The sequence below is a fragment of the Gossypium hirsutum genome, chromosome D02, assembly GCF_007990345.1.
Source record: "Gossypium hirsutum isolate 1008001.06 chromosome D02, Gossypium_hirsutum_v2.1, whole genome shotgun sequence".
NCBI lineage: Eukaryota > Viridiplantae > Streptophyta > Magnoliopsida > Malvales > Malvaceae > Gossypium > Gossypium hirsutum.
Window position 1 is genome coordinate 11,125,715 of NC_053438.1, and position 19,215 is coordinate 11,144,929.

At 31.7% G+C, this 19,215-nt stretch overlaps 3 protein-coding genes across 3 annotated transcripts; 2 read left to right on the top strand and 1 right to left on the bottom strand.

Moving 5' to 3' along the window:
• Positions 1–152: 152 nt before the first annotated feature.
• LOC107908031 (60S ribosomal protein L30-like) lies at positions 153–1,156 on the bottom strand. Its single transcript, XM_016835310.2, has 3 exons — positions 1,006–1,156; positions 656–757; positions 153–287 (listed from the first exon to the last, which is right to left on the bottom strand). Exons 1-3 carry the CDS (start codon positions 1,154–1,156, stop codon positions 154–156), a joined length of 387 nt encoding a protein of 128 aa, XP_016690799.2. The 3' UTR covers position 153.
• Positions 1,157–10,651: 9,495 nt separating this feature from the next.
• LOC107908030 (uncharacterized) lies at positions 10,652–11,414 on the top strand. The gene is made up of 4 exons (XM_016835309.2): positions 10,652–10,693; positions 10,738–10,827; positions 10,896–11,116; positions 11,381–11,414. Exons 1-4 carry the CDS (start codon positions 10,652–10,654, stop codon positions 11,412–11,414), a joined length of 387 nt encoding a protein of 128 aa, XP_016690798.2.
• Positions 11,415–11,970: 556 nt separating this feature from the next.
• On the top strand, positions 11,971–15,833 carry LOC107910423 (probable glucuronosyltransferase GUT1). Its single transcript, XM_016838261.2, has 8 exons — positions 11,971–12,512; positions 12,614–12,760; positions 12,847–12,911; positions 12,999–13,068; positions 14,209–14,427; positions 14,920–15,063; positions 15,151–15,286; positions 15,373–15,833. Exons 1-8 carry the CDS (start codon positions 12,159–12,161, stop codon positions 15,600–15,602), a joined length of 1,365 nt encoding a protein of 454 aa, XP_016693750.1. The 5' UTR covers positions 11,971–12,158; the 3' UTR covers positions 15,603–15,833.
• Positions 15,834–19,215: the final 3,382 nt, after the last annotated feature.

Here is a 19,215-nt window from a genome sequence, read left to right on the forward strand (position 1 = left end):
ACAGTACTACTGCTGAATATATTTAATGAAACACTTGAAAACGGACCTCAAAAAAAGATTATTGATCATAATTAGAAAACTCATTTCACCGAATTTGACAGAAAAACGCTTCAGCAGAATCAGCAACGGTTCATTAAGATTCATACACTTTCATCACATATTGGCAGCATGTGAAATATGTAAATTGAACATGTTATCATCAATGCCCTTATATTTACCAGGGTCAATAATGCTGAGGCAGCACACTCTGAAATATTTGCCACAAGCAATTCCCAAATCTACGTTGTCTGCAAAAACAGAACACACATTTTTAAGGGAATCGTCAACCATTAAAACAAACCACCATCACAATTTACATGTGAAAACTAGAATAATAGTTAGCTTCCATCAAGATACAGTATTACCAATTAAAAAAATATCGTCCATATCAATAAATTCATCAAATGGCTTCTGAGTGACATACAGATTAGACGTTTCTTCTACCATTTCCATCAGCAGCACTAGAAAAAGCAATTCTATCTAGCTTTTCACAAATAACTAAAACTAAAGAATTGAAAGGGCAAGGGAAGGGATCGTAAAATGGATTTCGATTCAATGTGACATGAAAAGTAAACATTGGTTCTAAATAATTATAATGATAGGTTAAGGAACGTACTTCCATTGTAGTGGTGAACTCCAACTTTGCACAACATGGCATAATACTCGATCACTGACTTCCTAAGAGGAGGGCAGTTGTTGGCAATAATAATCAACTTACCTACAACACGCAACGAAATAAGTATACATGTCTTCCAATGCTCAATCACCATTATATTAGCAACACAATGGGAAAAATCGATTTTCAAACAGAATCTGTTTAAACACTATCTTCCAAAATGGAATTCATTCACTTTAATATAACAAAACAAACTACAAGTGACAGAGATGTTCAAAACAACAACCAGATTGCTCGACATTTCAATATGGGAGAGGAATAAGTTCAATTTTAAAGAAACAATGGAATACCTTTGGAGCTTCTAAGAGATTTGAGAATAGTTTTGTAACCCAAAGTGTATTTCCCACTTTTCATAACGAGAGCCAATCTGTTGTTAATGCTTTCATGGGTTTTCTTCTGCATCAAAATACCATCATCAACAACATAAAAATGAATTAGCATGTTTTCAGAAAATTTAGGTTAAATATTCAAAAAAATAAGAAGAGAAAACGAGTAAAAGGGTCAACAATGGTATCATAAGAGAACCTGACATCAACTCTTTCACCAGAATCCAAACCTCTCAAAATCCTAAACTCTCTGTTTCAATTTCTAAGATAGAAAAACTACAAGAAATACTAAAATTAAAGCTACGTCAACAATGGTATCATGAGAAAGAAAATTAAATATCTGAATTAAGTAAAAAAAGAGAGAAAAATCTAAAGGAGAGACAAATAAGGGGACAATGTTGAAGACAATGTTGAAAAATCTAAAGGAGAGAAAAATTAAAACAGAGAAAGCCGAACACAATGTTGAAGTAAAGATTCATACCTGAAATCGGCCTCCGATGAAGACAATGTTGAGGATTTATTATGAAAGCAGAAGAAATGATGACAGATCTGCAATACCGATGGAAGAAGAAACAGAAATCTATGAAGGCAGAAAAAGGAAACGAAAATAAGAAATGGGTAAGGATTCTCTAATCGGCGCTGGATGGGGGGAATACCTATTACGGGATCGGGTGTATTAGGGAATGAACAGATTTGGGACGTAATGGCAATACAACCAACCAAACAACGGATTAAAGGGGGATTAAGTTGGGCCCACCGATTAGGATAGCCAATACACCCAACCAAACATGGTGTTAGGTTAAGGGAAAAAGAGTACAGCACGTATTTACTCCCCCTTATGAAAACATCACATACTTTCTCATGTTTTACATTTTCAATCTTGAATACTAGTTTTTCAAATGACTATTTGAATGTATAGCTAAGCATTTATATTACCATTCTTTTAAAAGTCATGAGTGAGGGAAATTTGGGGGAAATATATTTTGATCTCTTCAGGTGATCCAACAATAATCATAACAAACTTTAATCATGATTCTTTTATAAAAATACAAATAGGTATTTTGGATCATTTTATAATCATATTTCAACTACTATTGACTAAGTCAAATTTATCACATATGTTCAATTATTTCAATTCATATAAATGAATAATTTCTCAAGAATTTCAATATGCTTCTAGCATTCTAAATCCTTTAAGGATTTTAATATAAACTTTACTATATAATGATTCATAAAAGGTTGTAACAATAACCATTAGACGCAAGTTAAATTTTTTATGAATTATCAGTGTAATAATATATCTAAAGGTTATTGCATCCACCACAAAAGAATATTATATTTTTTCATAATCAATACCAAGACTTAGCGAAAAAATTCATATTTTTATTCCGCTTTTGCAAAACTACTTTAATTGCACCCTCATTGGCTTTATATACCTTTAGATATTTGGACTTTTAATTGTACTTGAGTTGCGCCTTTCTATTTTGATCAATTTATTCCATATCTATATTTCTCAATAGATTTATTCAAGATCCTCCTTTTATTTCATTATTTCAGTAATAATATCGCATGCAAAATCATTGTCGATCGCTTTTATTATTCGGTTCCTTATTTTCTCGAATTGACATAACTTATCGAGATCTCTTATTTTCACTATTGTAATCTTTAGTTTCAGGTACCTGGATGTCTTCTAGAGTTTTACTTATTAGTTATGTCTTGGGTTTCTTCTAGAGCATCAGCCTCCACTATATGACCATCTAGAAGAATTTTCATCTTTGGAACCAATCAATCTATTATATATTCTAACTGATTGTCCTACTGGGACTTTGATTTCAAATTAAAATATTAGATGATATATAACACTTGGTTATTCTCATTAAGTTTGTAAATACATCTAACAGTTAACTTGTAATGAGTTATCCTTATTGAATTTCTGGTTCAAATTACTCTCCCCTTAACTTATCATAAGTTATTATTTCTCTCCCCCTAATGTCCGGAAAACTATCGAATCAAAATTGTAAACACAAATCATGTCATAATTGAATCTCGAATACATTCAAAACATTTAATAATATAAATAAACTTGTAATTAATATATATTTCTAACTTTCTTTGAGGATTCACTCATCTTTGTGCGTTGTGGTGGAGCAATTGGAACATATACGCACATCCAAAAATTGTAAGATGAGAAATATTTGGCTCTTGACCAAAATTCAATTGTAATGAGGAGTATTTATAATTTATTGGTTTGATGCGTACAACACGTAAATCAACATATTCTCATGTTAAAATAGGGAGTTTAGTTCTCATAAGTAATGGTTTAGACATTAATTAAAGGTGTTCAATCAATAATTTCTCTAAACCATTATGCGCATAAATAATAAACTTTTACAAAAGTTTTTCAAACTCAATCAATAAAAGACTAAGATATAAACTCATCAGCATTAGCAAGATGAATTGTCTTAATTGTATTATCTAAAATTAATTATTTAAACAATCAATTTTGCAAACAGCAGGTTGCAAATTGATAATACATATGTGATTATTTTGTAGATGCATCTACTAAAATCATATAATATCAAATTCATCCACATGGTGGATGAATGTGCCCATATTCGTTTCAGAAATGCAATACATTAAATCTCAACTTTAGCTAGTGAGTTTCTAAGAACCAATTTTTATTGAGAACAAGTAACAAATGAGAATTCTTTAAATTAAAGAATCTTCTGGTTCTTTAATGGATGTCCATATGAATTCTCAATTAATTTTTGCATCATATACAATCCATGATGGTCTAACTGGTCACGCCAAGTAGCAAACACATTTGTATCAGTAAACTTCTGGTTTAATTTAACATGTGTTTCAATTGTACTAAATTGTAACAATTTGATAATTTTATTATCATTCCTTTTAATTTTTATCCACATATAAGCACTATTGTGACATTTACTACTGGAAATGTCTAAATTAATATGAAGTCTATAATGCCACCAAGTTAATAAATATAATTTCCAAATAATTATATGCAGTATTCGCTTCAGGGAATAGCAAATTTTGTGTTTTTTAGATATTAATATATTAGCTCTTCTGGAGCTTTCAACTAATTTTATACTATCAAATATTGAAATAATATTTGTTTGTTTCAGTACCAAATAAGATAAATATTTTCTATTTATAATGATAGAATTCATTACTACATTCTTATATCATTCCTCAAAGAATATTAACAAAAACAAAATATTTGAGCATACGCCACATACGTGGCCAATAATATTTCATATCATATTGATAACATAAGTTATATTTACCCTTTGAAGAGTTATCTTGAGAACTCTTATTGTTCTTTTATTTATTACTATGTTCCCACTTTTAGTGGTCCATGAGTATATCTTTGATTTTTTTTTTTATATTTACATTCACTTCGGGGAATACAACAAATTTAGTAAGACAAACTTCTAAACGCCTCTATTGATTTTTTATTTCATAATTACCATCGTAAATACACGTGGATTTTAAATTAAAATCTATCCATTCATGTTGTCATGATTATTCTCCAATTATAATAAATATGATATAATAAATAAAAAATAGTAAAATATACCTAAAGATCTTTAACTTCATCATCATCACCTTAACTATTATCACGAGCATCCATTTTGAGATTGAATCTTTCAACATCTTGAAGATTAATTTGTGGGACGGCTTCGAAAGATTTTGAAAAAATAGAGAATCATCGTACTGATAACGTGTTATAAAATAAAGAGAGATGGAGAGAATAAAGAACAAATAAAATATGAAAGCAATAGAGAATATATTTTATTGATAAAAAAGGTGATCACAATGCTTCATCAGAGTCTCTATTTATAGGCATAAAAAGTATAAAAGAAATAAAGATCTAATTCTACTAACTACTAGAATTTAAAGTACATTAAAATTTTATATTGATCATGATGGACATCCACTTAATAAGATATTCATAACAAAATTTACATAATTTTAATTTAGTATATATATTTTTTCATTTTTTCTCTTCTTCTTATTTTAATTTGAAATTATTGGTTTTTATACATTAGACTGGAAAATGATTATCTCTCTTATTTTTTTCCTCAGTTTTCTTTCCTATCAAACAAATTTAAATTTTATTTTATTTTCCCTTTTACATTCTCTTTGTGACACCCTACATCCGATCTCGTCGTCGGCTTCGAATGCGCAATATTACATTACGTTGCTTGAGCAACTCAGGCTATCTCAAAGTAATTACGAAATAATTTAAACAATTAATCATAATATAATTCAAAACATTTTCAATCTCGCATGTAATCATACATTATTGATGTCAAAACAAACTTATATAACACATGTCAAGATTGTTCAGGGTCAAGTACGGAGTCAAAACTCGAATCCAAACTCAATTATCAAAATTCAACTAAGTGTCTCGAGACATTGTGAGTCATGTCTCGAGACATAGCATCCAATGCATCATCACTTAGTGTAATTATACCATTTATTAATCAAGCATAATTATGTTTATAAACATCAAAATTAAATAGTTAATTCAACTTTAGGACATTCAAATGTCCAACAAGTACCAAAACATATCAAAAGGCCCAAAAATGACATTTAACCATATGACTCAACTTAAGTACATGCCTTTAACCATTTATAAATAAAAGAACACAAACTTGATCTGAGCAGAACTGTTGAGTCTTGGATGCTTCGCGAAACTTTTAATCTATCAAAATTATGCTAAATTCCTGTACAAAAATAAATAAATCTGTACTCTAAATATTAAATACTCAATGGTACTAACATAAAATGAAATCAACATTAATGCATTAAACCACAAAACATATGAACAACATTCAGTATTAAGTATTAGATCTAGTTCTATAAAAATGTATTTCCCCAATTATATAGAGAACCATGTTACCTTAAAGTATTTTTACTTTAATAATATTCATATTTCGGTATATCTTAATTTTTATATTGCAATTCCTTAATAGATACGCATATAACTAGATTCATACTTCATAGCTAAGAATCACATTTCAGTGTTAACTTTTAAGTTTCTTACCAATCTTATTATCATAATCATTTCATATTTATTTTTAGAATCAATATGACATTTGATTACTAGTGTCAGAATAACATTTTAGTATCAAAATTAAAATAACATATCGTTGTTTACTTTTAGCCCTTATTAACTGGATGCAAACACAAGAGCGGGTACACGAATTAATCCCTTAGCACTCCACAATAAGTATTAAAGTGATGATCAAGCATCAATGCACTGATCTCGCTAACACTCCACAGAATAAATTACACTAAAGTGCTAGAATGCTTCCACCAACAACTTATACGAATCATATGGCATGCTAACTATACCCTTACTATGTCTAGCATTGTTTAATTAGACGATTTCATAATTTCATAGTACCATTACATGCAATATTCATAGTTTCAAATCTCTTATACCAATCATACATATATCATTTTCTCGATATCATTTTATAACCTTTAATCAACATGAACACATAATTTTACATATGCAACGCCCTTAACCCAATCCAATTCACCAAATACGAATCTCAAGTGGTACATCTCTACTATAGACTTGCATAAAACAATACATACAAAAGTTGGGCTTTTACATCTTGTTTAAGAATACTATTCCTAATAATCTACAACTGCGCGTATTGTAAATAATTACAACCATTGTACAAAACTTTTCAAATGGAGAGAACTCACAAGTGATTAATACAACTTAAATATATTGTTTTATCTGTTATAAGCATATTAGTCCTTAGTGATAATACTGACTATAATTGTGCTGCCAACCCGTTCTGTATGCATAATAGCCTTTTTAGCCACCTCTGGCGCAGCCTTGGCGTATACCCAAACAACTTACCTATAATATAAAACACAGAGGTAAGTTCATGATAACTTAATGAGTTTAAACTCCATTTACCTATTTCGCACTTATGCAACGCATCTGATAACTTCATTGATCCTCTCATTGTTCTTCGTTTGACGGCTTGTCTCTAGCAAGTACAATTCTAGAATTCTATCCTTTATATCGTAGACATCATACCTTACCTTTAAGTTATGTTTTCCCTTCATCCATTAATGTATTACTTATATTATTTGTTGGGCCCTTTTTGAGGTTCCTTAGCCATTCTCATTCTAAGTTCCGTACAAACTAAATACTGTTATTCGACTTGATCTTCAAGTCCATTTGACTCATACCTTGAATTTGCAACTCATTTTGGTGCGTACCAATTTCTCTGCTCATGTCTTAAATTCACATGGACCATGCCAAGGTATTTAACAGAACCATTCCTTCAAAGTTTGCCATACTTATCATTCCTTCAAAATTAGCCGTTCATACCATTCTCTCGGAGTTTCACTATACTTACCATTCTTCTTTGTTAGAGTCTACCACAAGGGTGTTCCCTTTAAATGATAGCTACAACGGCCTTCCTCTAAAATGTGCCACGAAGGCGTTCTTTTCCTTAGATCGCCAAAAATGCCTCCATTTTCATAGATTACCATAAAGGCTTCCATTTTCACACATTTTCACAATATGGATTCGCCTAAACTCATATTACGTGATGTTTGCCACTCATCGCCTTGGGTCACGCAGAAGACCCATTAGGTAATAACTTTCCTTTAGAACTTTCCAGATGACGCCATAACCCATCAGTTATGGTCTTACATTATATGGTGCCATGGACTTTTTTTCGGATGATTGTGTTTAAAGTCCTGACAAACTCCTTTAGACGACTCAATCGTAGTGAACAGACTCAGACTCACTTGACAGACCTTCATGCATTGACTCCATTTAAGACTTAACATATTTCCTTTAGATTTATCCTATGCATTCCAGAATTATTCCTATAGCTTGGTTTCATTGCCAGAACATCCATCACATACTCGACTTATCAAATACTATATGAATTGCACATACAAAGCTCGTTTATCGTTCATACTACAGTTCTGGTTGGAATACTAAATAAATAATAAAATACTGATTGATTGTTTGGAATCGTGGTCTCAAATCTATTATTTTCGACGCCATTGAAAATGGGCTTTTACAAGGACTTTCCCCTATATATACCCTAAAGTACAAAAAGCTCGGTATCGTTCTTCTTCCCCGTAAAAAAAACCCTAATTTCACTAGCCTTCTTCTTTCTCACCTTCTTAGTTTCATACTCTAACTCTTCGCTTATCACAGGTGAATCGGTCTTCTAGTCACCACCACTTTCTCTTCTTTATCTCATTTTTATTGATTCCTTGTACCAACAAGTTGATATCGTATACAACTAGAAGAAAAATATCTTATAGTTGGTCTTAATGATAGTTTTCAATCAACATATTCTTTTGGATTAGAGTAAAAAAAAATTATTTTAACTAAAGTCCTGTTTGCTTTTTACATTTTTTGTATAAATACTACCTTTTAATGTCATATGCGTTGCTTGAATTTTACACATCCAATATTTAATTAATATTTAAATATTATTTTTTAATTGTAGTAATTAACATAAAATAATACTTCTTATTTGAATTATTAAATATACTTAAAATATATTAGCTTATCAATTTAAATATTATAATATAGAAAAATTTCAAATGATAACTAAAGCAATTTTAACATATTCAACATGCAATATGGTTTTTCTTTATGTAATTAATAAAAAGTAACATTATTCAAAATAATAACTAATTAACATAATTAAATCTAATATTAATTAAGTGATAAATAAGATGCTTAAAATTCTATTCAAGTAATAACTCTATTTAATATCAATGTTTGTTTATGTGAAAATTTTTTAAACTAATAATTATAATTATCACAACCTTTTCCCTGTATTTTATACTTAGAGTTCTATTTTAAAAAATAAATTTATTTTAAAATTACCATAACTTTTTTAACTAATAATTGTAATTTAAATTGTAATTCTTTTTAAATGTGTAATTAGTACAACTTTGATTAAATTATAATTATTTTTAAATGAATATTTATAACAACTTCTATTATATTTCAACTTTTTTAACTAATAATTATAAATTAAATATTGTGATTATTTTTAAATATGAAATCAATAATATGATAGAAAATAAAGGATATTCTTATCAATTCAAAAATTTCTCCAAACATATTCTTATATATATTATAGACATATTTTACATTCTTTTTCCCCAATGGTTTCATCATAATAAACATTTTCTTAAAACAAACAAAAAAAAACCTAAAATGGTAAGAAAACCCTCTTAAAATAAATGAATAATAAATTAAGCTCTTAATGGAAACAATACCAATTGAGCCTTTAATTGAAACCTAGAAATCGATTAGAGCTTTTCAAATGCGACAACTGGCACAGTTAATGATTTGGTTGATGATGTGGCATATTGAAGACATGACGACTAATGACGTATTATAGATTTTTAAGATTTTTTTTATTTTATTTCACGTCAAGATTACATTTGCGGTGTGTATTTTTTAAATAATTTTATTTTTATAATTTCAAAAAATAGTTATATAAAAAAGGTTGATCTTTTAAAAAAAATTCCTAAGTACTTTTTTAAGAAAATTTTAACAATTTTTCTAATGTTTTTAGAATTTTTATACTGTAACTTAGATCCAAAAATAAAATATCTTTTTTGAATAAAATATAAAAAAATATAATTCTTGGTAAGTTTTGAACAAGTTACAATTTTTGAGTTAATTGACATGTTTTTATAAATTTTATAGTTTTATATTTTTATTTTTATTTTTGAAAATTTGTTTCTAAAATAAACTTTGTAATTTTATAGTAATTTTATATTTTCTTTGTTTTCTTTTTTTAATATTTCTTAATTACTTGTCATTCGCTACATCATCAACCAAGTCAGAATAAATTTAATCGTGTTCCACTAAACAAAGAAAATAAATTATTAAAGGGTAAATTACACCAACACTCACTCAACTTTGGGGTAGCTGACAAAACAATCACATTGGTTTCATTTCAGTCACTCAACTTTAGACAAATGACAAAACAATCCTTTTTGTCGTTTTCCGTTATTTTTGAGTTAATTGACATGTTTTTATAAATTTTATAGTTTTATATTTTTATTTTTATTTTTGAAAATTTGTTTCTAAAATAAACTTTGTAATTTTATAGTAATTTTATTGTAATTTTATATTTTCTTTGTTTTCTTTTTTTAATATTTCTTAATTACTTGTCATTCGCTACATCATCAACCAAGTCAGAATAAATTTAATCGTGTTCCACTAAACAAAGAAAATAAATTATTAAAGGGTAAATTACACCAACACTCACTCAACTTTGGGGTAGCTGACAAAACAATCACATTGGTTTCATTTCAGTCACTCAACTTTAGACAAATGACAAAACAATCCTTTTTGTCGTTTTCCGTTATAGACGTAACAACAAAGTGACATGACAAATGACAGATTGCTTGGTGTCATTAATCGTCCAACTGGCCGGTTAGCACCAATTTAAATAGCCATATCAATAGCAAATTAGGGTTTATGCAATAGAAGAAGAAGAAGAAGAAGAAGAAGAAGAAGAAGAAGAAGAAGAAGAATAAGAGAAGAGAAAAAATAAAGATGTCTGGAGATAAAATAGATGCAAAATATGCTCCATCCTCTGTAAATCCTATTAGACTTCAATTTCCCCTTTCATAAATCTTTAGGTTTTCATGGAGGAAATCAATTGGGATACCCTTTTGCTCGAGGTTGACTTACCCGATTTGGGAGATATCTTAGATAATGAACCGAAACAGGTAACAGAACCTCCTCCTCAACCTTGTTCGACTAGAATCCAGATTAACAATCGGCGGTGTCTTTGCAGATCGAGGAGATCGAGAAGGTTTTGATGGGGGATGATAATTTTAATCACAGGGTTGAGACTCAATTTGTCCCCGATGATGATTTCTTGGCCGATTTATTGGTTGATTCACCTCCTTGTAGCGGCGGCAATGTGGTTGGTGTTGACGGTGGTGATTTGCACAAACAGAGCCAGACCCACATCAACATCAATAAAGACGATCCCATTGCTAAGAAACAAAAAAGGTATAAATTGATATTCCCAATTTATCATCTTTGTCTATTGTTATTTGAAACTTCATTTTGTTTCAATTTTTTTAGTTGCATGTCTATTTTGAGGTAGAGGTGTAATGGCTTACTTGAGGAATTCAAGCTTAATCTAGTTTTACTTTTAAAGCTTGATTGATCTTCCCAATTTTCATACAAACCCAAGTATTTTGCGAGTACCCAAAACTGAAGATAATAAATGGTATTACTGCAATTGATGAATCTGAATGATTTTTTTTTCAGGCAGTTGAGAAACAAAGATGCAGCTATGAGATAAAAGGAGGAGAAGAAGATGTATGTCAAGGATCTTGAGATGAAGAGTAGGTATTTAGAAGGGGAATGTAGACGACTGAGCTGTGTGCTTCAGTGCTTCATTATTGAGAATCAAGCTCTTCAGATTTTCTTTTCCTCCCCCCTTAATCACAATCAATTTATGTTGTTTTGCCCTAAATCAACCCAGCCCTTCAGTTTTTTCCCTAAATTTGCCCCAACCCTTCAGCTACTTCACCAACATAGCAAGTTAACTGGCCACATTAGCTAATTAACTTGCCACATCAGCGATCCCGTTAAAATACTAACGAAAAATGTTAATAAGTGACTAGTTTGTCACTTTTTGATAATGTTAGTGACTGTTTTTTTATTTTTCTAAAGTTGAGTAACTGAAATAAAACCAAAGTGACTGTTTTGTCAGCTACCAAAAATAAGTTACTATTGGTGTAATTTACCCATTATTAAAAGCATAATTCTAATCTTTTGAACTAGAGTACGGCCCAGGTTGGATCAAGTAATTCTTTTTTTTTTTTCATTTAAGCAAAGAAAACAATTGTATCTTTATTTACCTACGAAAGAAACGACATCGTTTCAGTCGCTGAAGCTAGTATCGTCCAGTCTAGAAGGCTGGAAAGGGTTTAAGCTCTAGCTCAGGAAAATCCATTTGATGCTCCACTCGACAGTTTGAGTCTGTGGGATTCCACTGTTTCTGAATCCAGATAATCGACAGAAAAAACTGTAAACAAAGCAAATGAGTCCCAAGCCTCGAATCTTCTCAGCGCATTCCCACACCGCTCCTTTATGCACTCGCACTCACCAGATCGCCGCTCTCATCCTCGTAACCGCCACTTTCTTCTTCACTCGTCTCTTCGACCAATCCTTCCCTCCGTCTCCCTGCTACCTCGATCGCCACCTCAATCTTCACGTCGCCAAAACCAATGACGCCGGCCACCTATTGTGGCCCGACCGAGGGTACGGCTCCCACCTCTCTCTCAAGATCTATGTCTACGACGAGAACGAGATCGACGGCTTAAAAGACCTTTTGTACGGTAGAGACGGCTCCATTTCCTCCAATGCCTGTCTCAAAGGCCAGTGGGGTTCTCAGGTAATGTTCTTCTTTTGAGATTTTATTTACTTTAATGATCTTTGTTTTTAGGAATAATTTCTTTAATTTTAAAATTTAATTGTTAGTAAAAAAAATTGTAGGTTAAAATCCACAGGTTATTGCTTGAATCTCGATTTCGAACCAGAAAGAAAGAGGAAGCTGATTTATTCTTTGTACCAGCTTATGTTAAATGTGTTCGGATGTTGGGTGGCCTTAATGACAAAGAAATCAATCAAACTTATGTCAAGGTAAAACCTTCATTTTACTTGTTGAATATATACATTAGATGATTCTTATTCATTTTTAGCAATAAATAACAATTGTTTTATTTCAGGTTTTAAGCCAAATGCCGTATTTCAGGAGGTCAGGAGGGCGTGACCATATATTTGTTTTCCCAAGGTATATCTGTTAATGTTTTGCTTCGTTAGGTTTGAATATGATTAACTTTGATTCCAAGGTTGTTTGTTTTTTATATGTCAATCACAGTGGTGCTGGAGCTCACTTGTTTAGATCTTGGGCAACCTATATAAATCGATCTATAATTCTCACTCCTGAGGTATTGGTCTTTTCTATCCAATAGATCTTATGATTTGTGTTTACCATATGCATTTTATTTTTCTAGGTTGTGATCGGTTGTATTGGGTAATGGTTCAATTTGGTGCCTATTAATATGCCTCTGAATTTGGGTCGCGATCGGTTATACTCAGTGGTTGAGTGTATTGTCTCTATTACATTCATGGGGCATAAAAGTGTCATATCACTAGTATGTCCCCAATTAAAGAAGCTGAACAAAATTGAAAGAATTCGACTGATTGTAGGGTCATATAACCAACTTATGGAAAATTATCAAAATCTGTTTTCTTGTGGTTTGAGCTCCTGTGTTGGTTTAGATATTAGATTTTCTGTAAAGACAGTATATATATATTTGTTTATATGCACCTGGCAGCTTTGGCTTTGTCAAATCTAACCATGGTAACCGGCTAGATGATTTCTTTTAAGGTCTTTATGCCACAGGGCAAAATAGCAGAAATGAATCTCAAATTCTTTGAATTGCTATCAGTGGAAAATCCTTAGGTTCTAGAACTGAGGACTCTTATCTTGAAAATAGGTGTTAAAGTTAGGTGCATGGGAGGAAACATTCACCTTTCTTGGTGGAAGAATTATTTTGGTCCAGGCTTAACTGCCTATATATATATATGTATCCATTTCTTTCTATTGAAATTGCCAGCCTCACTTGTCGACCAGAAATTATAAATGACTGCTACTTATGTTTTTGGTGGACGAAAACTAGTTTCATTGTTCCTAAATCTTTTAGGAGATGCAGAATTATTAAATGTGTTGTAGAATGATTATTAGCTATGCTTTCTACGAGAGAAAAATGGAAACATGGAAAAACTGTTTTTCTTTACGCACAGTAAGTTAGTACTTTTCTTTTTCTTTCCAAATTGTAAACACTGCAGAAGGGAAGGAAAGAGGTTTTGAGTAAAGGATTATATATTTTTCCCCATATTTTTTGTAAATTTGGTTTTCTATCTTACAAATGGTATATGTTAAAAGTCATTTTGTCTCAATTTAAGTTATTCCTAATTTTTCACATTTCAATTTTTCTTACCAATTGAAGCCTTCAGAATTGAAGTTCTCTTGTGTTTTATGTTGACTTTCTTAACAAAAGAATACTGATTTGTGTGTTGTGCAGGGAGACCGTACAGATAAGAAAGACTCTAGTGCTTTTAATACATGGAAAGATATCATCATTCCTGGAAATGTTGATGATGGGATGACGAAAACAGGGGCTACTGTTTTCCAGCCGTTGCCTCTATCTAAGAGAAAGTATTTGGCAAACTATTTAGGCCGGGCGCAAAAAAAGGTTGGTCGTCTTAAGCTGATTGAGCTTGCAAAGCAATATCCAGATAAGGTATGTTTCCCTTCTTTGTCAGTTTAAGTTTTAAAAAAAAAAGCACTAGCCTGAGTGGAATAAAGCATAATATGTATATTATGAGTTTTTTCCCCCTTTTATTGCATGCAATTTTTCTATTGGTCAATATGCACGACTTCCTTATGGTTGAATCCTTGAATATTGGGAAGTATAGAGTTTGATACTATCCCTTTCTTTAAAGTAAAGGTATATCTAAGAAAAATGTGAAAAATGGATGAAATAAAACAGAAGTTAGGTTAGGTAGGCCGTTTTTTTTATAACTATTGCATTACAGGAAAAGTGTGTAGGTGCTTACTGTGGTTAAGTGTGTGTGAATGTGAGTTAAGGTGAAGCTTCTTAATTCTATCTGCATCTGGATGATTGATGTGAAGTATGAAATCTCATAACTCTGTTAGCAGGCTTTCTTTTAAATACTAAATGGATTGATTTTTACTAGAATTTTCTCATTTATCTCGTGGAAAATATATGCAGTTGGAATGTCCAGAGTTACAGTTCAGTGGTCCTAACAAATTGGGAAGAGTGGAATATTTTCAGCACCTGGGCAATTCCAAATTTTGCCTCGCACCACGTGGAGAGTCATCTTGGACCCTCCGTTTTTATGAGTCGTTTTTTGTGGTCTCTCTCTCGTTCTCAAACATGTGCACACAAGCATTGTGAGGCTGATGGAAGTATAGTAATTTGCTTTTATTTTTTCATGAACAGGAATGTGTTCCAGTCATCTTATCAGATCAAGTAGAATTACCTTTTCAAAATGTAATTGACTACACAGAGATATCAATCAAATGGCCATCCACATCAATAGGGCCTGAGCTTCTGGATTACCTGGCTTCGATACCAGGTCAGATATTCTATTTTTTGCTTCTTACTCTACTTATTGAGCTCTTTAGTATCATGAAACGGCCGAACTTCGCATTTGTGTTTCAGATGAGGTCATAGAGCAGATAATAGGTCGTGGCAGGCAAGTAAGATGTTTGTGGGTTTATGCTCCAGACTCGGAGCCATGTTCTACAATACGAGCGCTAATGTGGGAGCTTCAGAGGAAAGTGAGGCAATTTCACCAATCAGCTGAAACATTTTGGCTGCGTAATGGATCCGTAGTGAATAGGAATCTTGTTGAATTTGCAAAGTGGAAACCTCCTATGCCTCTGCCTTGAAAACTGGCTGCCTGGTTCTGGTTGGCACAGTGCTGTCACAATCCTGAAAGGCTGTTGGGATTCACTATTTCTTCTATAGGTTGTAGAGCACTTCATTTTTCACCTTATTGTTGGCAACTTTAAAACAAAGTATTGCAATTCTAGATGTTGTAAAAATGTCACGAAATTATTTTGTACATTATACGGTGATGAAAGTTGATAATGATGATTTAGCTGATTGTTACAATTTAATTCAATCTCTTTCTAGATTTACTAGAATTTGTTACGAAAAAAAAGCAATGTGAATTTTACATTTAAAAAATAAGGCTTCATACATTTTTTTGAAAAAAAATGGTAGATTGTCTTTTTCTTAATGATGAGAAGTTTGGTGGTTTAAAATTTTTTATCTGAATGTTATTTTTCTTTTTGTAGATTTTGGGTATGTGATTTGCCTTTCGAAGTTACCTTTTTTGCTAGTCATCTTTGTAAATTCATTGAATTAGCAGTTTAGATTAAAGATGCATAAATAACCTATAGTTTGATCATCCGGTTATAAGTTTATTAGATTTATATAAGATGGCACTTTGTGTTGAATTAGTTAGACTGGAAATAGCTCTAAAAAACAAACAAGCGGTCTTTAAAAAAAGTAACTAAGAATTTTAACATCACTAATTTTTCATTTAAAGTCACCTTATATCATGATAAAAATGATAAAATTTATTAAATTTATAAAAAAATATTTAAAATTTATTAAAAATTAAAAAATATATATAAAATGTATAGAAATGTAGAAAAAAATTATAAAATTATAAAAAAGTTATAAAAATTGTAAAGAAATATAAATTTCATAAAACAAATTATAAAAATTATAGTACTAAAAGAAGCATTTTATAATTTTTCTATAACTTATTGATTTTTATTTTTTATCATTTTTGCCACATGTTACGCTGTGTTGCGACACTTGATGACTTTAACTGAAAAAAATTAGGGGTCGTTAACTTAACAGTCAACGGTTGAGTTAATGGTTAAAAAATCTTTTTGATACATTTATAATTTTTTATGATTTTTAAAAAAAATTAAAATTTTAAAATATTTTTTACTAATATTCTAATTTTAAATATTTTTATATTTTACATTAAATTTAATAGTTTTTATAACTTTTATTGCCACATGTCATGTCGTGGTTGTGGTACGGAGTGGATTCAACTGAAAAAAATTAGAAACTATTAAAATTAACGATCAAATGGCCTTTTTGATAAATTTAACAGTTCAAGTACGCAATTGTGAAAAAAATGTAGGGGCTTAATTTTTTTTTTGAAAAATTTTGAGGGCCTTTTTTTATACATTTTAAAAGTTCAATTACCTAACTGAAAGAAAAAAAAAGGGCTTAATTACTTTTTTTTTGAAAAAGTTTGAAGACATTTTTGATGCATTTTGAAAGTTTAAGTACCCAATTGAGTAAAAATAAAAAAAATAATTAAAATTTTTTAAAAAATTGAGGACCTTTTATACCTTACATTTAGAAAAAAATAAAAAAATAATGGTTAGAATTAATTCACGGCCAAAATACCAAAAAAAGCCAAATTTTTTTAAAATTTACCGAAATGTGCCCAGTATTTTATTATTTACCGAAATTGGCCCTTTTTCCCTAAATCGTGCCCACGTTAACGCGATGTCAGAGGATATGTCAGCAAATCGCGTCCACGTCAACAAAGTGTGCTGACGTGGACACGATTTCGCGGTGTTTCCTACGTTAGGTTTTTTAGGGTTTTTCAGATTTTTAGGGCTTCAGAGAGAAATTAATTAATTAATTAAAATTAAATTACGTGGACACAAAGAATTTGTGAAATCGTGCCCTCCTGGACGCGTTTTTGCTACAGTTGGTCCTGAAAGAAATAATTTCGAGTTGACGTTTTTGAGCAAATAGTATAAAATCGCTTCTACTAGGATGCTTTATGAGAAGAATTTGTTAAATCGCACCCACGTGGACTCGCTTTTGCTACAGTAGGTCATGAAAAAATTATTTTGAGTTTACGTTTCTGAGCAAATAGTATAAAAACGCTTCAAGCAGGATGCTATTTAAGAAGCATTTCTGAAATCGCGCCCTCGTGGACGCGCTTTTGCTACAGTTGGTCCTGGAAGAAATAATTTCGAGTTGATGTTTCTGAACAAATAGTATAAAATCGCTTCTACTAGGATGCTTTATGAGAAGAATTTGTGAAATCGCGCCCACGTGGACGCGCTTTTGCTATAGTAACATGTTTTGGCTGAGGCTATAAATGAGGCAAAAAAATGTTCTCAGAATGCATAAGTCACAGCATAAACAATTTAGAGGGGCTAAGAAGGTTAGAGTTTCAAATATGAGTGAACGTATTAGTGCTGTTATTTACTACGATGGTGAGGTTTGCCACACCGAGAATGGTGTTGTTTTTTTGTTGGAGAATATGGTGCGACTGGTTTTTAACAGAGCATACTCACCTCCAGCCCACATGCATAATGTCGATTTATCTGCAGATGATGCTTTAGAGTTTCCAAATCTACCACACCGGTTGCGTGATCGTACAAGTTCGGGGGTAGATTCCGGTGAATTTGAAGTTGGTAATCAGTTTACCAACAAGGATAGTTTTATTGGTGCTTTGAAACAACATAGCATCAAAAACGACGTTAACTACCACGTCGTTAAATCCAAATCTGATAAGTTTGAGGCGAAGTGTGCGGTCCAAGACGGTATATGTTCATAGAAAATCTACGCCTCGTTAAGGAAAAGGACAGGGTTGTGGGAGATTAAAAAGTACAAAGGTCCACATACATGTGCTGCAGATACAATATTGACGGTTTCTAAATAATACTTTTATTATGCAATGTTGCATTTTTTAATGTACTCGGTTTATAGGTGTTTCACAAGATCATCCCAAGATGGATTCAGCTATGTTAGCTAGTTTGATACTGCCCACGGTTAAAGCAGATCCCAAGACTTCAGTGCTGGTGTTAATTGCCAATATTCATAGCCAAATGGGGTACACGCCCTCTTATCGTAAGGCTTTGGATAGCTAAGCAAAAGGCGTTGGAGAAGATGCATAGTGGGTGGGACGCCTCATATAATGAAATATGGCAGTGGTGTCAGGTGCTAGAGAGATACGTCCCAGGTGCCATCACAGACTTTGAAAAGGAACATGCGTACTACAACGGCCGATTGCTACGTGGATGCCAAGTGTTCAAACGCCTATTTTGGACCTTTAAGCAATGCCGAGACGCATTTCCATACTGCAAGCCGTTGGTAGAAATTGACGGTACCTTTATGTTCGGTAGGTATACTCATCGACTATTGCTTGTAGTGGCACAGGATGACAATGAGATAATTCTTCCAATTACATTTGCAATAACACCGGGGGAGTCGTCTGATGACTGAGATTTCTTTCTCTAGGTTAAGGGGGCATGTATGCCTCTAACCTGATATCAGTGTTATTTCAGATCGGGGCGCCGGTATACTAGCTGTATTTGATCCACAAGGAAGCTTATGGCAGCGTACACACCATAGATATTGCCTAAGACACGTAGCTTTGAACTACTACAGGTAATATCCATCTAAGAGCAAATGACGGTAAATGACCAACATGGGTATTTAGTCTATATC